This window comes from Cyprinus carpio, chromosome B1 (genome assembly GCF_018340385.1).
Source record: "Cyprinus carpio isolate SPL01 chromosome B1, ASM1834038v1, whole genome shotgun sequence".
NCBI lineage: Eukaryota > Metazoa > Chordata > Actinopteri > Cypriniformes > Cyprinidae > Cyprinus > Cyprinus carpio.
The window spans coordinates 12,711,157-12,733,768 of record NC_056597.1 but is presented as its reverse complement, the minus strand read 5'-3'; the positions used below and the strand labels follow the sequence as shown (position 1 = coordinate 12,733,768).

Genomic DNA, 22,612 nt, shown 5'->3' with positions numbered 1-22,612 from the left:
CATTACACACAATACTTTAATCAAATCATAACCTCGTTTAGAAATGAAGACGCATCAAAGCAAACAGCAGCGGTTTTGAATAGAAAACTTTATTGTCAGCGGAAGTATCAATTTGCTGGATGCATAGGATCCACGTGGGTACGTCCTCCGGTCAAGTGCGCTCACTGAAGGTTAAGCAAACTGTCAGAGCTCTTTGTTGAAGGGGACTCACGCGTTGTCCGGTGGGTTTTTAGCGAGGGTACACCGAAAGGTCATTTGCAGAGATGGACCCCATGAAAGCGCAGCAGCTCGCCGCGGAGCTGGAGGTTGAAATGATGGCTGACATGTATAACCGGTATGAAGCCTACGGTGCTCTTTGTAAATGTGTAACAGCATGTTTCTGTCAGATTAACGTACTTACATCCTCGTCATCTGACATACGAGATCTATGGACGTGTGTAGTGGGTTTATAGTATATCGTAGATGCAGCGTAGTACTACAATCAGTGGCTATGCGTCTTACATTACTATTTTGCACTTCAAGCTGTTTCTGGCCTCCGTCAAAGCAAATAGATCAATATTTGGAGTAACGTTATAACGTTAAAAATCACTCAAACTGTTAGCCTGCGCTCACAGGCGTCTTAGGTTTGCATAGTGACTGTTTCTGCAATTAGCAGAAGCGCTTATAGCAGGTGACTTTATAAAAAAAAAATGTGTTAAATGGAAATTACTGTGTGCAGCTGTGAGTTTCCATACACTGCATTCATTCCTAGCCTGCTGCATTATTTATTTTGATAATGATTAATCTGTCGATTATTTCTCAGTTAATCAGATGAAAAACCCAATTTTATTTTGTGTATATATCACTTGGCTATTAAAACACATTGCAAATTAACATTTCAAGTTAAAATCACTCAGTTAAAAATAATGCAAAAAGAAAAACAAAAGCACAGGCTAAATGTTAAGAGGCTGAATCTGAACAGTAATTATATCTATGCCCCATTACAATATTCCCATTTATTAAAAATACAATTACTTGTGCTACATGTAGCAATTTATGTATACACTTAACATATCAAAATATATATTTTATTCAGAATTACTGCAGGCATATAGCAGCTCAAATTATATCCATTTCAGTTGGGTTTTAAATGCATTATTCATTACTGTAAAATGGCAAGACTGGCTGTTTTCTGGATGTTTCTGCAAATGCGATTAATCGATCAAATTTGTTTTCCTTTTTTTTTCTCAGCAATTTTTTTTTTTTTAGTAGTTGATTTAATTGTTGCAGACCTAGGATGTAGTCTTTACAAATAAATGGCATGAAACAATAAAGATTATAGTACTTGAATCATTCATGAAGATGAACATTTCTGTGTTTCAGTTAGATTATACATTACATAACCACCTGTGTATGATCTCATTTGTCCTGTGCCTCTTCCTCATGCAGAATGACCAATGCATGTCACAGGAAATGTGTTCCACCTCATTACAAGGAGGCAGAACTTTCAAAGGGGGAAGCTGTGTGTCTGGACCGCTGTGTCGCCAAATACTTGGACTTGCATGAGAGACTTGGTCGGAAACTCACTGAGCTCTCTGTTCAGGATGAGGAGGTGATGAGGAAGGCCGCTGCAGGCACTGGATAGACCTCCTGCAGACTCTAAGGCTGGGCCTGAAGGCCTGTGGATGGGGTTTATGGGAGGGATGGGCACTGTGGACATCTAAAGGGGAAATCGGGCAGCATGGCTACGGATATAAATAGTATAACATGAATATGAACAATATTGTGACAAATATTGATACATTATTAGACATGCCGCTAAAAGATCAACCCTTTTGAAAGGAGGTGGGTTATATTTTGCCCTACGAGTCTTTGATAGTTTGTTGGCATGAAGATTATTAACATCACAGCAATAAAGCGTTTGTCTGGGAAGGGAGATTTGTGAAGCATTGTGAAATCATGTCCTTGTGAACTTGTTTGAGACTTTTTTTATGTTGTCACTGATCACTGTAATTTCTGACAGTCATTTTACAAAGTGTACCTTTATTGCGCAATAGAATTAAAATGTTTACCATTCTGTTTCTCTTCTGACTCTTTCTTTAAAATGAGCAAAAATTAGCATGTGCTATTAAATACAGTTTTGTTATTTAATAAAATTGTGTTGGGATGGTTACCTGACAGTTGAGAATATATATTTTAATACATAAAGATTATTATGTCTAAACAGAAAAATTTATCTTTTTAAGCAACCACGAGACAATTTTAATGTGCTGACAGCATGTTAACAGCAACCAATGGACAGTCAGTATGCTAAAAAAAAAAAATATTTTCAGGGAGAAGAGTCACTAAATTTATCTTTTTAAGGAACCACTTATGTAACAAATTGTGTTTTCAATGAGACGTTTCCTGTTCGGTTTTGGTCACCATAGATCACCATAAACTGACATTTGTATGGAAAACAGCTGCTGGAAGATTCTTCATGGAAACAACAGCAAACAGTTTTGGAACAACATGAGGATAACAAAATGTACATTTTGGAGGTAAACCATTAATAATGGTAACTTTTCTATTTCCAAAGGCACCTTTATGTCAAGTTTTTTCATTTTGCAACTTTTCAAACACCACTAAAAACTTTCTCCCTAAAAAACCAACCAAAAAAAAAAGTATATATAAAAATTAATTTCCAAACAAATCAAAAAATAAAAAAAAACAAAACAACTACTGTCTAAATAACACAAGACAACCAAAGATGCCTAGTATTACACACACATCACGTGAATTAAGTTAGCTGCTATTTGCAATTGTTTAATTTAATAATAATAAATAATTTAGTAATTGAATAATTGTTCATTTATGATACATTTTGTTAGTAGCTTGTACTTGCAATTGTTGATTAGGTAGTAAGAAAAAATTCTAGAGAAATGGAAAAGGTACTAGTAATTTTCCAGGACATTATCCGTTGTAACCCTGTAACCCTGTAACCCGAAAACACCAAATACAATGTGTCATTAAACACGCAAGTAAAAAAAAAAAAAAAATAGTCGACTGTGTGTAGCATACTAAGTAACTACTAATACACTGCTTAAAAATATAATTGTTCAGAATGTGTAGTTTTACTAGTTTACTAGCTAACAAAAAAAAAAATCTTAAATTGTAATCTTCAAAAATGTGTATGATTTAAAAAAATTCAATATATTTAATACAAGTTATTTACATTTTAATAATATTTTATTTTACGAACAAATCTAAATGCATATATATATATATTCAATGCTGAGATTCAATGCAGTGACAATTTTGCTTCATGATTACGTAATGACGTCAGCACGCAATGAGGTCACAACGTCATTTAGCAACTTTTAGCAACTTCCCATGAAAATTAGTTGGCAACACTGCCATTGAGACTGCAATGAATCAAGACGGTGCCTAGTAACTCCGGTGTGTTGACAGCAATGTTGTTTTTCTTTCAAAAACATTGCGCAGGAGAAGGCAGACTGTCTTGAGTCGTGTGTGAATAGTCCAGATTTAGAGGCTCTATCCCTTTAAGAAAATGGGGAACTAGGGCAGCTGGATACATCTCAACTAGGGAGAAAACTTTCATTTCCTTCTCTGTTTTCTTAATAAATCCTACAGGCAACTTTTTATGAGGCGAAAATATCATAAGATGCTCCACATAAGTTCCTTAAACGTTAGGTTTTAATCTTTTAAACGAGTTTGCAGCCTTTGTCACTATAACGACGTTCATCGTTTCCACTTCGGTGAGTTATATTTGCTCTTAGTTAATGCTTCATGTTTACTTCGCCCTGCGTGGTCATCAAGCTTCATTACATGTACAACATTACCTATAAATGCGTTAAAAAGCCGCTGTGCTATCGTGTCGGTGTCGTTTTGTACACCTGTATTAGACCTTCCGCCCACAAACAAACCTTGTTTGGAACAAGTTTATGTAATATTTAATTCAACATTACAGGCTCACAATAGCCACAGTTTTCTATTTTTCTCCCTCTTCTTTGCTGTCACTCAAATTGTTTATTTTGTTTTGTTTTATGTTTGAAATCGTCGTTTTTACCTTTGGCAGTGATCTACCTGCATTACTGCGGTGAGAGACTAGCGCGGCCGGCAGATGGCAGCAGTGATCACCGAGGATAACGTGTACTGCGAGGCGGAGGCGGAGCTGGACGGAGCGCCCCCTGCTGATGGACAGGATCAAGTGCAGCTGCCCGCTCCCGAGGGAAACATACAGGGACAGGTAGCATCAGTAGTCTTAAAGCGTGTAGGCTAGGATTTTAAATTTTTTTATGTAAACTAGGATAAATCAGAAGTATTTCTTATACTTCAGCTGTATTGACGACAAAACGGCTTGAAACGTTTTCCAAACTGGAAAAAAAAATATTAAAAAACAGAAATAATTAACCACTGTTAATTTTGTGATTCCAAACCTTAGTTCTTAAATAAAAACTGTTGTTTAGGGGACATTAAATATTATATCATTTTTTCAAAATGTGATGTAATTTAGCATGTTTTACATTTTTTAATCAAATAAGTTAATAATATAAAAAAATAAATTATTTTAATTTTACGTTTTCTTGCAGCCTTCTTATGTTTTTTTCTTTAAATACTCAGAATTTATATTTGTGAATTTAATATACTGATCTCAAGTCTTTTTTAATATTTATTACATGTGTTTTTTTTTTATTACTATACTGTTCAAAAAGTCTTTTCATGTTCTCCAAGGCTGCATTTATTTGAAAAATACATTAAAACCGGTAAAATTTCAGATTTTTAATGTGGTCTCAGACTTTTGGACCTTTCTTCCGCTGACAGGTGGAGGAGTTTCTCGGCCCACATCCTGACTACGATGAGGAGGAGGAGGAGCGCAAGTACTACAGACGAAAGAGGCTGGGTGTAGTGAGGAACGTGGTGGGGGCCAGTTGCGGAGGAATGATCATCTACAGCGTTTACTTGGGTCAGCCATTGTGCATCACACACCACAGGCACAAAACATGAATCAGTCCAGTGATGACCTCATACTCCTCAAAGTCTGCACACTGCTTTATAAAAAGATCTTACTCTAAATACGACACTGAGTAGGACTCTACTTATGTCACACTGTTGTATCAGTGTGATTTCATTATGCAAATGAATATGACATGCTTTGTGGATGGCATACTTCACTGACTCTTCACTCTTCTGGCCATTCTTAGCAAGTTCATTGCCATGCACACACACACACACACACACACAAAGATGTCTCATTTGGACTGAGACTGTGAAATCGAGGAACAGCTGACAAATCTGGGATATCTTGTCACAAGCCAAAAACAAAAGAAGGTTTTTAGAGAGTTGTGCATGTTTCATCATGAGCTGTTTCTTTGTAGGTCTGTTACAGATGCAGTTAATTCTGCACTACGATGAGACGTATAGAGAGGTCAAGTATGGCACTTTAGGGCTGGAGGATATTGACAACAAAATGCTGATGGGCATCAACGTTACACCTATTGTCGGCCTGCTCTACACGCCGGTGCTCATTAGGTTAAGTTTTTGTCTTTCCTTGCATTTCTCTTTTGTTTTGTAATGCTCATGCAACCTATGTTTCTCCGTTTTGCTCATTTAGTTTGGTTCTTTGGATGTTTGTCACCCGCCGTCACAGTTATTAGCAGCGCTTCTACTGTTCATCTACTGTCCACTTAATGCTTGAGCAGTTTTGGCACAAAAGGTCTTCTCACAACCGTGGTGTAAGCTTAAAATGACTGGTGATAATTACAGTCCAGTAATCCCACACCCTTAATTGTGTTTCTCAATGTTTTCTCAGATTTCTGGGCACTAAGTGGATGATGTTCCTGGCATCAGGCATCTATGCTCTGTTTGTATCAACCAATTACTGGGAGCGATATTACACTCTTGTACCGTCAGCTGTGGCCATTGGCGTTGTCATTGTTCCTCTTTGGGCGTCACTGGGAAACTACATCACCAGGTGAGGGTGTTCAGAAGCTGAAGGTGCACGGATCAGGGACGTACAATATTGTTCAAAAGTCTGAGGAATGCATGCTTGTATTGAGCAAGTATGCTTTAAATTGATCAAAAGCAGCAGTAAAGACATTTATAATGTTATAAAGGATTTATATTTTAAATAAATACTATTAAAGAATCCTGAAAAAAATTGTCATTGTTAATAATAAGTAATGTTTCACCAAATCAGCATATTAGAATGATTTCTGAAGGATCATGTGACACTGAAGACTGGAGTAATGATGCTGAAAATTCAGTTTTACATCACAGGAAATAAACAGTGATTTTAAATAGTAATAATATTTCACAGTTTTGGTGTTTTTAAGAAGAGGGTTCTTTCAGGAACATTTAAATACACGTACAGAATTTTTGAGCGATGGCGTATGTGTCAGTCATTTTAAGCATATTGCTATTTATAGGAAGTTTACAGTATTTTATTCTACTTCTCAGTTTTTCACAAAGTTATTCAGCATAATATAGCAAAATAAAAGCAAAACTGAAGATGCAGCTGTGATGCACAACTTATCAGTACTATATTGATTATAGGCCGATTTCTGAATATATATTTTGCAGTTACTGGCCATAACATGAAAACGATCCTTTTGCTGTGTAATATTTTCAAAACAAAAAACTGACCTTCTAACACTAGCATTTGCTATTGTTTTTCTATTCTGTCTACTTGTTTTCTTTTTATTTATTATTATTAAAAAAGGCCCACTTACACTAGCATTTTTTATTCTTTTTCTATTCTGTCTACTTGTTTTTTTTTTTCTTCTTATTATTATTTAAAAAGCCCTTGCTAGGGGTGTTGGACTAACCTGGACTTGTCACAGTATTTACATATTATTTCCCGTTTGTTGGTTTAATTGCTTCTAATGTCCTCATTTGTAAGTAGCTTTGGATAAAAGCTTCTGCTAAGTGACTAAATGTAAAATGATCCCAGTTCTGTGGGAGAAACTATAGCTAAGCCTAAATGTAGGATGATTTCCAATATTACAACATCGACTCGACAAATCAGCACTGTGAGTCGGTAGACGGGGAAACCTGCTTGGTCAGTATTTTTCAGATTATGCATTTAGCAACTCTCAGTTATACAGCCTCACATCGTCTTCGCTAACTACTCAGTTATTGAGTCTTTCAGGATTGAAAAATACAATAACAGTTAACTAACTCCCCACCCACTCCCTCCTCTTTGTTTTGTGTGGTTATCAGAATGGCCCAGCAGTATTATGAGTATGTGAACTATAAGGACGAACATGTCCAGGAGCAGAAGAAGCCCCCCAAAGGAGCCTTCCATTCTTACATCATCATTTTCCAGTCCGTCTTCTACATCGTTTTCCATGTGAGTTAAGATGATCAGTTTCAGGCACTCAACACTAAAATGTATGAAATGCTGTAAGTTGCAGTAATTCAGTAATAGTTGACCTTTAATTAGTTGTGTTTTCCCCTGAAGTGTTTATATGTATTCACAGCTACGTGTGTGTATGTGTCAGATGCCGGCTGCATATGTGGGTTTGTGCATTAATATGCAGCTATTTATAGCGTTCACTCTGTCTCTGTTCTCTCCTGCAGCTGAGTTTCGTGTTTGCCGAGTTCCCCATGGTGCTGTTTCTCAATCACTATCTGAATGATTACAAACACACTCTCTACAAAGTCACACAGTGTGGTAAAATCCTCTCGCTTGATCTTGTACTCTTTTGAGCTTTACACACTTGGTGTCATTCACAGATCATACAGCTGCTTAGTATGATATTTCATTAGTTCTCGTATCGTTTTGTGAAGTTTTCAGATGCTTGATGCTTAATGTAGAACTAAGAATAGTCAAAAAAGACTTGAGTATGAAGTACTTAAGATTTTCAAAATTGAAGTGCTTGCTTGCTGTGCTCACTGGAGAGACTTTCAAAAAGGTATTCACTTTTTGCGGGTTATAACACCTATAAAAATAAAAATCACCACATTAAACATATACATAAATATACATATAAGGGAGCAACAGCATATAAAACAAAACTGACACTGGGCTGCATTTATTTGATCAAAATACAGTAAAACAGTACGTTTTTCTGTTTTAATATATTTTAAAATGTAGTTTATTCCTGTGACGGCAAAGCCGAATTTTCAGCTGTAATTACTCCAGTCTTCAGTGTCACATGACCCTTCAGAAATCATTATAACATGCTGATTTGATGCTGCTTACTATTTTTATGTAAACCATTTTTTTCCAGGATTGTTTAAAAGAACTGCATTTATTTGAATTAGTTAATTCATTTAATGCATCCTTGCTGAATAAATGTAAAAATTTCTTTGAAAAAATTTACTGACCTCAAACTTTTGTATGTTTGGCATTTGAAAACCTTTTTCTATTTTTTTGTTTCTTTTCTTTTTGGTTTTATAAAATAATATATGTACGGTTCATAACTAAGAGAAACATATTTGTTACCCTGGACAACAAAACCAGTCATAATGGTAAATTTTTTTTAAATTGAGATTTATACATAATAATTTATAATAAATAAGCTTTCCATTGATGTATGATTTGTTTGGATAGGACAATATTTGGCCGAGATGCAACAATATGAAAATCTGGAATCTGTGGGTGCAAGAAAAGTGCCTCTAAAGTCCTTAGCAATGCATATTACTAATCAAAAATTAAGTTTTGATATATTTACGGTAGGAAATTTACAAAATATCTTCATGCAACAGGATCTTAATATCCTAATGATTTTTGACATAAAATAAAAATGTATAATTTTGACCCACACAATGAATCGTTGGCCATTGCAGCAACTTAAGACTGGTTTTGTGCTCCAGGGTCACATTTGTGGTTGTCAAATGTCAGTGAATCATGTTCATAAGTAATGCAGTAACTTATAGCAAAATTAAGTAAAATTAGTTCATTCTCTAGAATGATATATTTCTAGATGCTACTTGTTTTATTTATTTTATTCTTTCTAATTCATTTAAATGAATATATTATGTATATGTTGTATGGCCTTAGTAGTGTCCAAATACTTAATTGAGTGAAATTACTTCTACTACATTTACTTAATTACACCGAAAAGAAATTTACCCTTAATCAACTCCATTTAACACTAAAGAAAATAGTTAAAAAATAGGATCAAAATCATCTTGAAGGCATGGTAGTTTCATGTGTTAATATTTACAGTTAAGAAAAAATCAGTTATTTGGCAATTAGAAACTTCACACTTCTGACTTCCTGCAAACCAGGGCGTCAGCACATCTGCTCTTCAGCGCTCTGCTGTGTCTGGCTCTTCCTAGCTCTCAGCAGAGATGACGATAAGAGGATTTTTTTTTTTTTAAACCAGTATTTAAAATCGCAAAACAGCCAAATTACCAGCAGCACTGCTTAACATAGAAAGTCTCCCACTTGCCATATTGTGTTGTAAAAAACACTGCAAGTCTTAAGTCTTTAAAAAATGTATGCATCCAGACGTAAAATGTAATATAAAACTGTCTTGCAGTCTTGTACAATGCATTATTTTCTCTTGTCTCACCTTATCTTCTCTCTTTCTCAGGAGCCTCCGGGAAAGGGGTGATAGAGAATTTAAATAAGACAGTTTTGCTCAGCTTGCCTCGCTCTCTGCTGCTTATCGAGGTGGAGAGTGTGCTCATGGGGGCAGCCTTCCTCGCCATGCTTATCGTAAGACTGTCATCATCATCATCATCACTGACGTCTCTATCCTCCACATCATCTTAAATAAAAAAATAGGATTATATCAATCTGTAGTCAACAGCAATTTGACCTTGATAGTCCTTTCACATAGATATTTCATACTGAACCAAAGTAGGATTGTTATTTTGTTTTTAGTAAATCAAGTGATAATTTAAAAAGGAACATTTTTACCCAGAAATGAAAATCGTTTATATAGCCTCATGCTATTCTGAATCATTAGACTTTCTCTTAGCACTTTTTTAATGTGTCATTGTTATACAATATACAAACAGTAAATTATGCATAATTAATTACAGACAATTAGTATAGTAAGTAGATGTTGTTAATTGATATTACACAGTACAGTGTCTCTTTCTTTTTGAAAATTAATTTCCATAGAAGTGAATGAATTAATGACTATCAAGCTTCAAAATGACAAGAAGTACCATAAAATTATCATAAAGAGGTCCATACAATGCATCTTCCATATATTTATGGGATAAACATATCGAAATTTGATCATCGTTCAACTGAATCACAGTTTGATGTCCGTTTTTTTTTTTAGTTTTCAAGTTGGCATTAACTTGGTATTATATGTACAATAACGTTTTAATATAAAAATCTAACATAAACCAAAAACAGAAAATTTGGTTCGGTGTTCAATAATTGCTGACTATTGAAATATTTAATAATCCCCATACTTCATAAAAAGACAATTGTGTTTTAAATTAATAATGTTGTACGTCATTAAAAAAAATTGATCTTGCGCTCTGGTTTGATACCAGCAACATAGCCTGTATTTTGGACTGTTTCTCACACAACGTTATGATGTTTTATCATGTAGTGCATGAGTGGTATGAACTGCTCGTAATTCATCAAACTTCACCTTTCATGTTGCACTTTAAACAAGAATTTCCATTTTGGAGTGAACTACCCTTTTTAACAGTGTGCTGCCTATGTTCCCTAACAGTTCCTGGTGTTGTGTGGAGCTGCATATCGGCCCACGGAGGAGATTGACCTCCGCAGCATCGGCTGGGGGAACATCTTCCAGCTGCCCTTCAAGCACTTACGAGACTACCGTCTCCGTCTGCTCTGTCCGTTCTTCATCTACTCTGGCTTTGAAGTGCTCTTTGCCGTCCAGGGAATCATACTGGTGAAAAAAAACACTTGAGTATTTTTTAGCTTAATAAGACAAGTTTTTGGTTGCTGTATTACAATATTAAACACCTACGAAGACACTGCAAGTAAACCAATTTGCCTGCTATTTAGGTTAATTAAGCTATTAAAGGAACTGCATGCAATCACTCATTACCTAAACAGATTTTCTCTGTTTTTATGTCTCTCAGTCATATGGAGTGTGTGCAGTAGGGATGGAGAAGCTGTGGTTGCTAGTTATGGTGTATGGTTTGTCATCCTCCATCTGTTCGGGCCTGGCCCTGATGCTGCTGCGCTTGCCCAGGCAGATTATTCTTCTGGTGGGCGCCTTCATGCACTTTGTGCTAATTATAGCCCTTATGTGCTGGTCGCCCCAACCACGAGAGCCTAGCTATCTTCCGTATCTGTTGGTGCTCATTGCCCTCTGGGGTCTGGGCACTGCGCTCAACAAGACTGGACTGAGCAGTGAGTACAAGTGCCATTTCCACGTTAAGCTTACACCCATTTCAAGATTGCACTAACATCAATGATATGACATAATGTTGTTGTGTGTAGCTCTGCTGGGGATGCTGTATGAAGACAAGGAGCGACTAGACTTTGTTTATACCATCTACCACTGGTGGCAGGCCATTGCAATCTTCATCGTCTATCTTTGGTCTGCATTGCCTATGCGGGTAAAGCCATTATTTTTTGTAGGTTTTGGCTGCATACTTTGCATTTACTGTAACAGGACACCAAGCAAAACATAATTTGCTTTATAAGTTACAAAATGTTCAGGTATGTCAATTATGGACCAATTATGATCAAATTAAAGTGCATAAATCCATCATAAAAAGTACTCCACATGGATAATAATAAATGCTTTCTGAAGTGAATCAATGCATTTGTGAAAAAAATAATATCCATATTTCATGAGAGAGTGGCGGCATTCCAGCTGATGATGTAGGCGTAGTGTAAGCTCCATTATAAAGCTTGGAAGAGCCAGGACATTTTTTAAAATATAAAAAGTAGGAAAAAGTCATAAACACTTAGGATGGCTTGAGAATGAATAAATCACGTTTTTTGGGTGAACTATCCCTTTAAATCTCAGAAACCATAAGCATTTATTCGTAATAACAAATTTCAATGTATTTTTTAGAGTCCTATTATAAATTGATCATATAGTCAAAACTGTGTTTTGAATATGAACCTTTAATTAGACATTCTCACACGAGAATGATTAAGTAAATACAGTAATGTAAGGGTCCTCAGTTAATTTCAGATAACGAGCGATTTTGAAGCTATTTAGGGTATCTTTTTGAATGATTTATTCCTGTTTAAAGCTTTAGTTATTTTAGCAGGAACCCACATGATCAGGGAATTTTGCAAGAGGATGAATGATTTCCCCCTGCAGATTTCACTTCGGGTTCAGTTGGTCATGCAAATTTGCGACATTAGCCAACAGACAGTTGTTTGGTTCAAAACTGACCTCTATGTGAGTTGTGTTTTTTATATATCACTACACTATAACTGACAATTGACAATGGACTATTTCTGTCCACAAAATTTCGCTAATGTGACCGCACTTTAACTTGTTAAAAAAAACTGATGAATATGGGTTTTTAGTTTGTGAATTGGACATCACATTGTTATAGAGTACAGAAAATGCTTCTAATCAGGCACATTAAACTGTTGTCAGATGTTTTTTGTCACGCTTTGGTGATAGTCTGAAGGAGTGGCCACATTAGCAGTATTTCAGCAAACTTTTGATGTATGAAGCACAGTTCACACAGAACTTACTTCAAACCAAGCAGCTTTCATGTGCGTGACTAACATGAACATTGCGAATTCTGCACTGGGAGCTTTTTCACACTCGCTCGAAACTCCCTGTTGAAGTGACTGGATTAATCTATGTTTAACATTGTTGAACATTGTCTCTGGTCTCTTTTTAAGCCAAGCTTGGACTCCTATTGTTGGCTCTCATAGTGGCGTGTTTCTGCTACGTGCAGATGGAGCGACGCCTGGCAAAGAAAATTCCATTCAGGTTGCCGCGGATACCCCGTCCACGACACAAGGTAAGCTATTAATGTGTCACTGCAGTGAGTCCCTGGAGGCTTTAAAGTGATTTTATAAAAGAAAACAGCCTCTCCAGTGCCTTCTGTTAGCTTAGAAGTAGAATTATATTCATTTATTCACTAAAAATAAAAAAATTAAGTTTCCAGGTTCAAAACAACTTTATTGTCATAATCTGTCGATTACCACAGACAGTAAAATTTTGACTCATCCTCAATTTGGATTATTGAACTTCCATATCACTCTCATTACTAATGTCTTACATTACTGTCCTGTTCCTCAAAGGTCAAAGGTTACCGATACCTTGAGGAAGAAAATTCTGATGAATCCGACACAGACTTGAGTGATGCTGAAGCTGATGCTGATGCTGATGAGAAAGATGAGGATGAGAGAAGGTTGGTTGAGGAGGACAGAAATACAGACGATGATTCCCAGGGTTCACCAGGACCGGAGAGGAGCGGGGTTAGGGACCGCAGGAAGAAACACGATGACAAAGCCAACGAACAGGCAGCAGAGAGGGAGGACTATGTCCAACATACGATGGACTAGAAAAGGAGAGGTGAAAAGGTACGATTGGGGATTGGAAAGAGACGAGGAAGTTGTAAAATACTGAATAGCCAGATTTCAAGAGAAGTGATGGTATGTGCAACGTTTACTCACTTTTATATTAAATAATGCTTTTTTTCTTTGGAAAGAAAAAGTGTAGGACACCGATGGAAAAAATGAAGGTCACAAAAAAGTTCACAGTTAAAAAAATAATAATAATAAATAATAAAAAAAAATTGTAGGTGAACCACACATTTCATTGAAATGGGAAGTGAAAAGAGGACTGCAGATTCCTTGTAAGGTTAGGTGGTTTGTTGCCATAGAAATGGATATACTCCATTTCGAACTTGGTCAAGGTGATGTACTGGAGTTGTGTATTTCATTTGAATTATTTTCTGTGCACTGTAATTCTTTATCCAATTCATATGTTTTCCTCATAGTAACTGAAGAACCAAAGTTCTCTCCATTAAAAAAAAAAAAAGTGTTACATTTCATTTTTTTTTTTTATAAAGCCCGTTTTAAATTTGTAACAAACAGAAAATAGAGGAGAAATATGACTTAAAATTGTGCCTTGCTTATTTTTGAATGTTTTAAACCAATGTATGATGTGCTTTAATATGAACACCATAATACTGCAAGATTTGGTTTTTTTTTATTTTATTCAGAGTTTGCAGTGTTTCTTTTTCATCTGCATTTGATAAGGTATTTTATGCAGTTATATTCTTCTGAGGGGCTGTTCACACCGAATAAATTTTTGGTATTTTGCCATTATTTTTTCCATTATTTTTTATTTAAACATGCGCTAGATCGACTTTAGTGCATGACACAGCATTCTAAAAATGCAGTACTCAACGCATTTTTGCATTTGAAAATGTGAGAGAGGGCAGTGGAATGGAAATATTTAACTTGAGATGTGTTTTATTTTAGTTTTTTAAGTTTATCACGGTTCAGGTGAATTTTCTCGCAGGTGAAATCAAGTTATTTCAATAGGAATCCATGCGATTGGACATTTCTTGCGAGGGTGAAAGATTTCCCTAAGCAGATTTTGAAACTGGTTTAAGTTGGTCACACTGACAAACAAAAAGTTGCTTGATGCTGTTGGGCAAGATGCTGCAAAAGATGCAAGACTCGAGTGCAATACCAACAGCCGAAAAATGAAGCACATCATGTTTACATAAACAGTGGGATGTAATAATGCATTCTCTGTGAACTGCCCTATTTGACCTCGGATTTAAGACAAAAATAAATAATTGAGCATGCATTGACGCTACAGTATGATTTGTTTTGAATGGTGGTCAATCAGGAAAGGTAGAGGGGGGGGTAAAAATAATATATTTTCCCAGCATTATGACCTTATTGTATATTGGTGCCTTACTGCTGTCATAAAACATTTACTAGGTATATTACAATCTTTTTGCGAACAGGCAAAAAGACAAAGATGCTAGTTTGAGGTGAGTATGTTTTTATTAGTCAACCGTTGTCCTCCTCTCCTCCGAATGGTCTAACACACACTCCCATCTGTCCCCATATGGCACTCAAACGTCATAGAGACGTGACATGGTTGCATATACAGATACACATCTTGCCTTGATTGACACTTTTTACTCTCCAGTGTCTCCCACTGTGCTTCTGTTGTACAGAATATAAGTTTCATAAGAATATTGTTTTATATGCTTCTACTTTATCTTGGATCAAATGTGGGGATGAATGTGAGCAGATGATTTGTTGAATGGGCATTGATGTGTATCTGTGTATGCTTGGATATTTTTTTTTTTTTTTTTTTTTTTTTGGTGTAGCACTAGAGCAGCGCAAGTGGAAACTACGTGCAGTCAGTGAAGGTCTTACAATTTGCCACCCGGCACCTCATAAAGTGACTGCTGCTAGAATGACTGGTGTGACTCCTCTGCTTCCAAACTCTGCACGTTTTCTGTTTCCTTCCCTGCGCCCTCAGGCATTACTGCTGGATTCTGCGGATGGACTGGATCTGAGGGGTCTGGCAGTGGGAGCCCCAGTCCCTCCAGTGCTGGTAGTCTCCGCTGTGCCTGTCACACACCATAACATATTGCTGTCCTCGATAGCCAGGGTACTCATAACACACAAAGCTGCAGGGAAACAGAAAATGACAGGAAATGAGGAGGAGACAAAGCGACTGAATACAATATGACAAGCTGTGTGGAAGGGAACGGGAAACATTTTTTAATAGAAAGTGAGAATCTTGAATTAACAAATTTGGCTGGATTCTAATGTACATTAAAAATGTAGGTAACACCTTAGTTTAGGGACCAATTCTCACTGTTAACTAGTTGCTTATTAGCATGCCTACTGACTGTTTATAAGTACTTATAAAGCACATGTTCTGCATGACCATATTCTACAACCCTTAAAGGGTTAGTTCACCCAAAAATGAAATTTAGCCCATAAATTACTTGTCCTCAAGTCATCCTAGGAGTATATAACTTTCTTCCTTCAGATGAATCCAGTCAGAGTTATATTAAACATTGTCTTTGATCATTCAAGCTGTTTAATGGCACTCAGTGGGTGTTGCATGCATCAGTCCAAAAAAGTTAAATAAAAATTGCCCATCCATTAAAATAAAAGTGTCTCACACAGCTCTGGAGGGTGAACAAAGGCCTCCTGTAGAGAATCGATGCGTTTTTGTAAGAAAAATATCCATATTCAAAACGTAATAATCACTTTAATGTAGCTTGTACTCACTGTTGTAGACGAAAGCTGTTCAGGGTGGATGACGTATGAGGTCAGCTTTGCGCACATTGATTCATTACAGGAGGCCTTTGTTCACCCCCCGGAACTGTATGAGACACTTTTTTTATGGATGGGCACTTTTTATTTCACTTGTTTTGGACTGATGCATGCAACACCCGCTGAGTGCAATTAAACAGCTTGAAATATCAAAGACAATTTTTAATATAACTCTGACTGGATTCGTCTGAAAGAAGAAAGTCATAAACACCTAGGATGACTTGAGTCTGAGTAATTTATGGGCTAATTTTCATTTTCTGGGTGAACCAACCCTTTAATCCTTCTCAATACCTAAACTTCACAACTACCTTAATAACTATTAATAAGAAGCAAATTAGGAGTTTATTGAGGGGAAAGTCTTAGTTAATAGTGTGAATTGGCCTTTAAAATGTGAGAATGGAATATTAAAATAATCATAAGAGTTTTGCTTGCCAATGCCCCATTGTACTATGGGATGTTTTTCTCCTGTTTTATCAGCTAACACATGAAAACTGCAAGTCTTCCTTCCATATGGTATGGTAAATAATCACGGTGTTAAATTTTTGCGATCACATGCATAAACATAAAGTTGATATAACATCATTACATAACAGATGTGGCAGTCACAGGTACAGTATTGATGTTATGTGAGTGTGTCTGATGCACCAAGTGAGGAATGTGCAGTCAAAGAAAGATGTTTCATCTGATGGTATGTTACACTTGACTGTATTGTGAAAGCAAAATCATTAACACTTAATAAATACAAGGACTGGATACTATGAGCCAATGACGCTGGTCTCATCTGTGTTGTGTGTAAGTATATTGTCAGCACAGCTGTTGTGCATGAGAAATGTGTAGTTCTGGAGAACAGTAGTTTGGCACTACTGGTGTTTTGTCAAGCGTTACTCACGCGCCACACTGCACATGCATGGAGCCCACTTGCTTGTCGCACCAGCCCATGGCCTGCAGAGACGGGTAATCATCACACAGCTCTACATTGCGGCCCAAGAAGTTCTCCTTCTCATAGATGACCATGCGACTGCTCTGGTGGTCCTACAGATTGAGAGAAAATTTGCAGAACGGGAGGAAGGAGATGGAGAAAAAAAGACCTTAAAAAACGAAACAAAATACTTGGTTTTAGAGACACTGTTTGCTTGAATTTGAGCGAAAAACCAAAAAAAAAATCACAATCTTGCCTGTTGCTACACTGAAAAATAAAGGTTTCAAAAGGGAGTTTTCACAAAGAACCATAGATTTTGGGTTCCCCAAAGAACGTTTCAGTGAACAGCTCTTAAAAGAAAATTTTTTTTTAGTTTGAAGAACATTTTAATAATCTGAAGAAACCTTTGTGCAGTGGAAAGTTTCCATGGATGTTAAAGGTTCTTCATGGAACCATTAATGCCAATAAAGCCTTTATTTTTAAGTGTAGTTGCTTAGCCAAAAGAGTCTATTATACTCTGGTCCATAGATATGGCTAAGCTCTATCCTTCATTGTAAATTATTTTCTCATCTTTTTTTTATTGTCAGGTAAAATCAGTCCAAATCCTTTTAAAAGTTTGAGAATTAAACCCTTCCAAAGCATCAGAATGTGCTCACACACTCACAGCGCTGCAGATGGGGCGCAGTGACATCATCCTCTCCACATGGTAGCCCAGACTGCCGCTGTAGGCATCCCAATGAGGATATTCTCCTTTTTCCAGGACGAACTGCTGTCCCTGGAAGTCGTGGTGCTCGTATCCCACCCATTCACACAGTTAAGAAAAATTAAACATTTATGTTGTACTTACAATAAGTTTGGAGGTATATATGATGATTTGTTTCCATTAAAAAATACATCAAAGGTATTATAATAAGCACTGTGCCCAAATTGTGGGATTTTTTGGCTTAGTTTTTCTTCCTTAGTTGCCTGCAGGAAGCAAGACAAAACCAATACTAAAGTAATCTTGAGGCATCTCAATCATATTCATAATTCATTAGAAAGCACAATTCCCAACACACATTTTAAATCATCTCAAGATGAAACACCTAAAAGCTTCCAAAAACATCTAAAACTCTAATTTCCTTACTAACTGGCAAGATTTTGCAATCATTAACACAGAGTGGGCGACTCACGCGCCGCTCTCCACACGGATAGAGCGGATGTTGTCAAACCCACGCTCCTGGATGTTGCGGCACTCTGAGGTGAGCTCCTGACATTTGCCTTGGAAATGCTCCTGCTCGAACACGGTCACCTGACAAACACACACATGCACATGCCACAGCTCCATTTTCTAATTTGGAGAAATGTCTCTCTCCTACACACACACACAACCACTGGCCTCCTGTCCTTTCATTATGTCCTCGATCTGTTACAGGGATAGTTCACCCAAAAATGAAAATTCTGTCATCATTTACTCACCCTTAAGTTGTTCCAACCTTGTATGAATGTCTTTTTTCTCTTGAACACAAAGGAAGATATTTTGAAGAATGTGCGTAAGCAAAGAGTTGCTGGTCCCCACTGACTTCCATAGAATGAAAAAAAAAAAAAAATAGCCTACAACGGAAGTCTATATTACCGCTTTTCTACCGGGGCTGGTGCTGGAGCCCAAATGGGAACCAGCTGCACTTTTCCAAATACTAGGCCGGTGCCCACATCTTGGTTCCAAACCAGCTCTTAATCCTTGCTGTTCTCGAGCAAGGGAACCCGTGACGTCAGTGGGTGGGGCTTCCACTTACAGACCGCAGTTTGAAAAGAGCCATTTTTTAAAAGTTATCGGAGATCAGGCAAGTAAACAATGAGTAAATGTCAGTTCAGTGGTTCGCAGAAGAGACCAATGCTCTCCTCGCTGTCTGGTCGATGAGGGAAATCCAAGACAAACTAGAAAGTAGCGTGAGAAAAAATTGTGTTTGTGAGGAGATAGCAGGGGAAATGACAACAGCGGCATTTAACCGAACCGCTGACCAAGTGGTCAGCAAGTTGAAAAAAAAACGTAAAAGACAAACAAAAACTTGTCTGTATGTGTGTCATGACAGTAGTTTACAGTATGGCGCCATGTCTGTTATGCTGCTTTGGCAAGAGAGAGCCAGCAATTCCGTTCACGTGTTGTTGACGTGGAGGGTTCTGCCTCCTGTCAGTGGAAACAGGCACCAACCCGCCACCAGCTCCAGTGGAAAAGCGGTAAATAGGGACCTGAAACTGTTTGGTTACCCAGATTCTTCAAAACATCGTCTTTTGTGTTCCTGAGAAGAAATAAATTCATATAGGTTTGGAACAACTTGATGATGTTCATTTCCGGTGAACTATCCCTTTAAATAATACAGAATTCTTCTCATACTTCTGCACATCTTGGACAAGAAGCTGCAACAGTACACAGAGCATTCATCTTTAAAGTCTCAAAATCAATACCTAAGCAGAGGAAGCCTTTGTTAAAATATTGATAGTTTGGCACCTTGTTTCTCACTCTCAGACAAAGAATCAGCGTGTTTCTCACTATTTCATTGTTCTTCTCACTAGAGAGAAAGAGTGGTGAGGTTTTTACCTTAAAGCAAAGAGCCATGTCTATCCCAGACGTTGATGGGTTTGTTTGGATCTTAGTAACTCTGTTCATCTTCTTTCCTGCACAAGAGCAAAGGCTGAAAACTTCTTCAAAAGTTTTTTTCAAACTTTGGGAGATGTACAGTTACGTTTTATACAAACATATTGTTTGACGTACATTTGGGCATTTTGGGAAAACCTAAGGAGTGCTAATGAAACTGCTGTCAAAAGGCTACTGGAACAAAATAAAAGTGTATATAAATACATATATTAAATAATATTTATTATAATACATGATCATGTTACATGAATAATTGCAGCTCTGCCGAATACTTGATTCTGATAACAAACCGGTGCTACATTCATGTCCCTTGTATCACTCCGCGAGCTGTCGTTTTCATACTAAAAAAGTTAGAATAGCTGATTGTCTGCATAATGCATCTCAAAACAACAGTGGTAAAAATGTTCTTTGTGGCCTTCAGTATCGCTTTTATGATGGTAACTTTTTAAAAACCACTTGAGAAACACTTTTGTACCACCTTTGCGGTATAAATTTGGCAATACATTGCTGGAGGCTCACTAGAATTAAAAAGATTTAGAAGAATTACCAGTAAGAGACACAAATTTGAGTTATATGAGAGAAATGATGTTACATGTAGCATTTTAGCTAAGTGGATTTGCAGATTAAAAGTACTTAACATATTGCATATAAAAATATGTAGAAATAAAATATTGTAATATTGTTTCAGCGTTCGTTGCTAGGCTGATTGTCAGCGGAAGCATACATGCAACACTGCAAATAAGTTTCTAGTGTTCCAGGCAATATCGCTAACACAGCTGTCAAGGTGACAAAGTGCAATTACTTTTAGCACCTAAAAGATAATAGAAATTAATTTTATTTTGTCTTTATGGCTACATTTCCATAAATCCATCTATTGCTCTAACTTTATCTTACCTGAATTTCCACCTGTCCTACTTTACAGTGATGCTCGTCAGTCCCGTTTGTTTGGAGAGGAGTTTTATGATTATTTGACGCTTCTATTTTATAGCAACCATCAAAGCTGGGTGCGCGTCGCGACGCTGAAATTAATGGAAGGATCTGTGAGGGAGTGTGTGTTTGGGTGTGTTTGTGAGATCATTCTCTTTATTGTGAGGCCAGAGGAGTGGGGTATTTTGCGCCGTCAGCGCATTGGTTTTGATGTATCCGCGAGAGAGCGCGCACGCCCGCGGTTCGTGTGAATGCAGACACATTGCTTCACACAATGGAGCTCAAGCGCCTGTATTCCTATCGGTCAGCACTGTGCGTCGTATGCTACACAATGAGCGGCCTATATGTGGAGAATACAGGGATTTGACCCACTGCATGCAGTGAACGTCCTCTCTTTCAAAGCTCAGAAACATGTTTGTAGTTTGTCTGCTGTCCTAAGGTTTGGAAGACAGCCACGGAAGTTTAGTCATTTTTTCGTAACCTCAAGATGAGTCTTGATTAAGATTTTATATTTTTCAATTTGAGGTTTAAAATAATTTGATGTAGGTCCTATAAGTTCAGTGACGTTTTCCCCTTTTCTTTTTTGTTTTACAAAAACATTGTAACAGAATTATATCTGTCCATGGTAATTTCACCTAGGAAACAGAACTTTTTTGAATCTAAAATGAAAATATGAGTATGTTTCTGTGATACAACCAGACCTTTTTCCTTTATAATCAAGTGTAGTATACTAAATTCATCATAAATCAATAATCCACACTTTAGAATATAGTGTTGCATTAGGAACATGTGCTACATACTGACTGCTCCTCATTGTCCTCACCTTGACCCATGGCCCATAACCCATGACCCTGGCCAGAAGTGTTAAAGTAATGGGAATGTTGTTTAGACTAGATTACTAGCTCACTGTTTACTGAATACTAATGCAATTTATAATGCATGAAATATGGTAGGCCTAAATGAAATAGCAGGAATGAAGGATCTTACCATCTTGAAAATGCTGGGTTTTTTTTTTAGCATTTCCCCCCCAGTTTTGCCTAAAAATATCTTACTGTGTCATCAGACTGACAAATTTTAAGGCAAGAGGTTTCAAACTATGGCTGTTATTACTTTCGGTTCATCCATCACAGTCAAACTCATTGCATTATGGGATTTATTGCTGTTCTGAACATAGCCATTGAAGTAACATCTTCAGCTTCTACATAAATAAGAGTGCCTTGTGGCTGGATGTAAAAGAACATATTCCACATAGGAGATATGTTCTTGTAACATGTTTTTTTTTTAGGCTAGAATTATTAGGCTAACAGTATCACTCAACCATGAATCTTGTGTTGTAATTGGTTCTGTTTTGTTGGCATATTATCCTAAAAAACTAACTTTCATAGTTGGCAGCATGGTTGCCAGAGTTTTAACACAACATATGGGCCGCTTACGCAGGTTAATGTACTTTGGAAATGAGACAAAAACTTTTTTGGCACCAAATTAGCATGCATTTTATGAAAAATATCATAAATTCAGTGTACATTTGGAATTTTGCCAAGTCTTCAATTTGGCGCCTGATGGTTTGGCTTTGGCCCGATGGTGTCCCATTACACTGATAAATGAAATTTTGTTTTGTCAATTTTAGTGTGCTGTTGAAGCAGGCTAATAATGTAGTTTTAAAACGATGAACTTCTACTACCACTAAATTAATAAGGCTTTTATGTAAAATATGTAAAATCCAATGTAAAAGTGGAAAATATTCCAATCTAAGCCTTCACTTTGGTATCTTTGTTGCTGGTATTTTTCCTTTGGTTTACTTTTATCAGGTTTCATGTACTTCATTTTACAGTGAAATAAGCTGGAAGTATTGCTGTAATGGCACTCAATAGATTGTATCTTTCTTCACCTTGTAAAGCTTCAGAACCAGACCCACACTGACAAAAGGTAAGCTTTTGAAAAAGACTTCTTGGGTTTG

At 36.9% G+C, this 22,612-nt stretch overlaps 3 protein-coding genes across 4 annotated transcripts; 2 read left to right on the top strand and 1 right to left on the bottom strand.

The window, feature by feature from the left end:
• The first annotated feature begins 99 nt into the window (after window positions 1-99).
• timm10 (translocase of inner mitochondrial membrane 10 homolog (yeast)) lies at window positions 100-2,056 on the top strand. Its single transcript, XM_019110033.2, has 2 exons — window positions 100-334; window positions 1,429-2,056. Exons 1-2 carry the CDS (start codon window positions 264-266, stop codon window positions 1,622-1,624), a joined length of 267 nt encoding a protein of 88 aa, XP_018965578.1. The 5' UTR covers window positions 100-263; the 3' UTR covers window positions 1,625-2,056.
• A 1,259-nt stretch (window positions 2,057-3,315) lies between these two features.
• LOC109096393 (protein unc-93 homolog B1-like) lies at window positions 3,316-14,186 on the top strand. 2 transcript variants are annotated; one of them, XM_042716621.1, is made up of 13 exons: window positions 3,316-3,417; window positions 4,058-4,228; window positions 4,804-4,945; window positions 5,358-5,511; window positions 5,792-5,953; window positions 7,201-7,330; window positions 7,561-7,654; window positions 9,525-9,649; window positions 10,632-10,814; window positions 11,008-11,281; window positions 11,372-11,490; window positions 12,748-12,870; window positions 13,154-14,186. In XM_042716621.1, exons 2-13 carry the CDS (start codon window positions 4,103-4,105, stop codon window positions 13,415-13,417), a joined length of 1,896 nt encoding a protein of 631 aa, XP_042572555.1. In that variant the 5' UTR covers window positions 3,316-3,417; window positions 4,058-4,102; the 3' UTR covers window positions 13,418-14,186. The 2 variants fall into 2 exon arrangements, with proteins under 2 accessions (XP_042572555.1, XP_042572553.1); XM_042716619.1 differs by lacking the exon at window positions 3,316-3,417 and adding an exon at window positions 3,439-3,737.
• A 673-nt stretch (window positions 14,187-14,859) lies between these two features.
• On the bottom strand, window positions 14,860-20,787 carry LOC109096382 (beta-crystallin A1-like). Its single transcript, XM_042716623.1, has 6 exons — window positions 20,623-20,787; window positions 19,672-19,748; window positions 18,266-18,384; window positions 17,758-17,899; window positions 17,064-17,206; window positions 14,860-15,516 (listed from the first exon to the last, which is right to left on the bottom strand). The coding sequence occupies exons 2-6, from the start codon at window positions 19,738-19,740 to the stop codon at window positions 15,369-15,371; spliced, it is 621 nt and encodes a 206-aa protein (XP_042572557.1). The 5' UTR covers window positions 19,741-19,748; window positions 20,623-20,787; the 3' UTR covers window positions 14,860-15,368.
• Window positions 20,788-22,612: the final 1,825 nt, after the last annotated feature.

What these genes read in the sequence shown, in the direction of transcription:
- timm10 (XM_019110033.2), top strand. Translation starts at nt 264, where the DNA reads ATGGACCCCATGAAAGCGCAGCAGCTCGCCGCGGAGCTGGAGGTTGAA. An exon ending in ATGGCTGACATGTATAACCG is followed by an intron (nt 335 to 1,428) that starts GTATGAAGCCTA and finishes TTCCTCATGCAG; the next exon opens with AATGACCAATGCATGTCACA.
- LOC109096393 (XM_042716621.1), top strand. Translation starts at nt 4,103, where the DNA reads ATGGCAGCAGTGATCACCGAGGATAACGTGTACTGCGAGGCGGAGGCG. An exon ending in AGGGAAACATACAGGGACAG is followed by an intron (nt 4,229 to 4,803) that starts GTAGCATCAGTA and finishes TTCCGCTGACAG; the next exon opens with GTGGAGGAGTTTCTCGGCCC. An exon ending in CCGTCCAGGGAATCATACTG is followed by an intron (nt 10,815 to 11,007) that starts GTGAAAAAAAAC and finishes TATGTCTCTCAG; the next exon opens with TCATATGGAGTGTGTGCAGT.
- LOC109096382 (XM_042716623.1), bottom strand. Translation starts at nt 19,740, where the DNA reads ATGAACAGAGTTACTAAGATCCAAACAAACCCATCAACGTCTGGGATA. An exon ending in ACATGGCTCTTTGCTTTAAG is followed by an intron (nt 18,385 to 19,671) that starts GTAAAAACCTCA and finishes TGTGTTTGTCAG; the next exon opens with GTGACCGTGTTCGAGCAGGA. An exon ending in TGCGCCCCATCTGCAGCGCT is followed by an intron (nt 17,207 to 17,757) that starts GTGAGTGTGTGA and finishes CTCAATCTGTAG; the next exon opens with GACCACCAGAGCAGTCGCAT.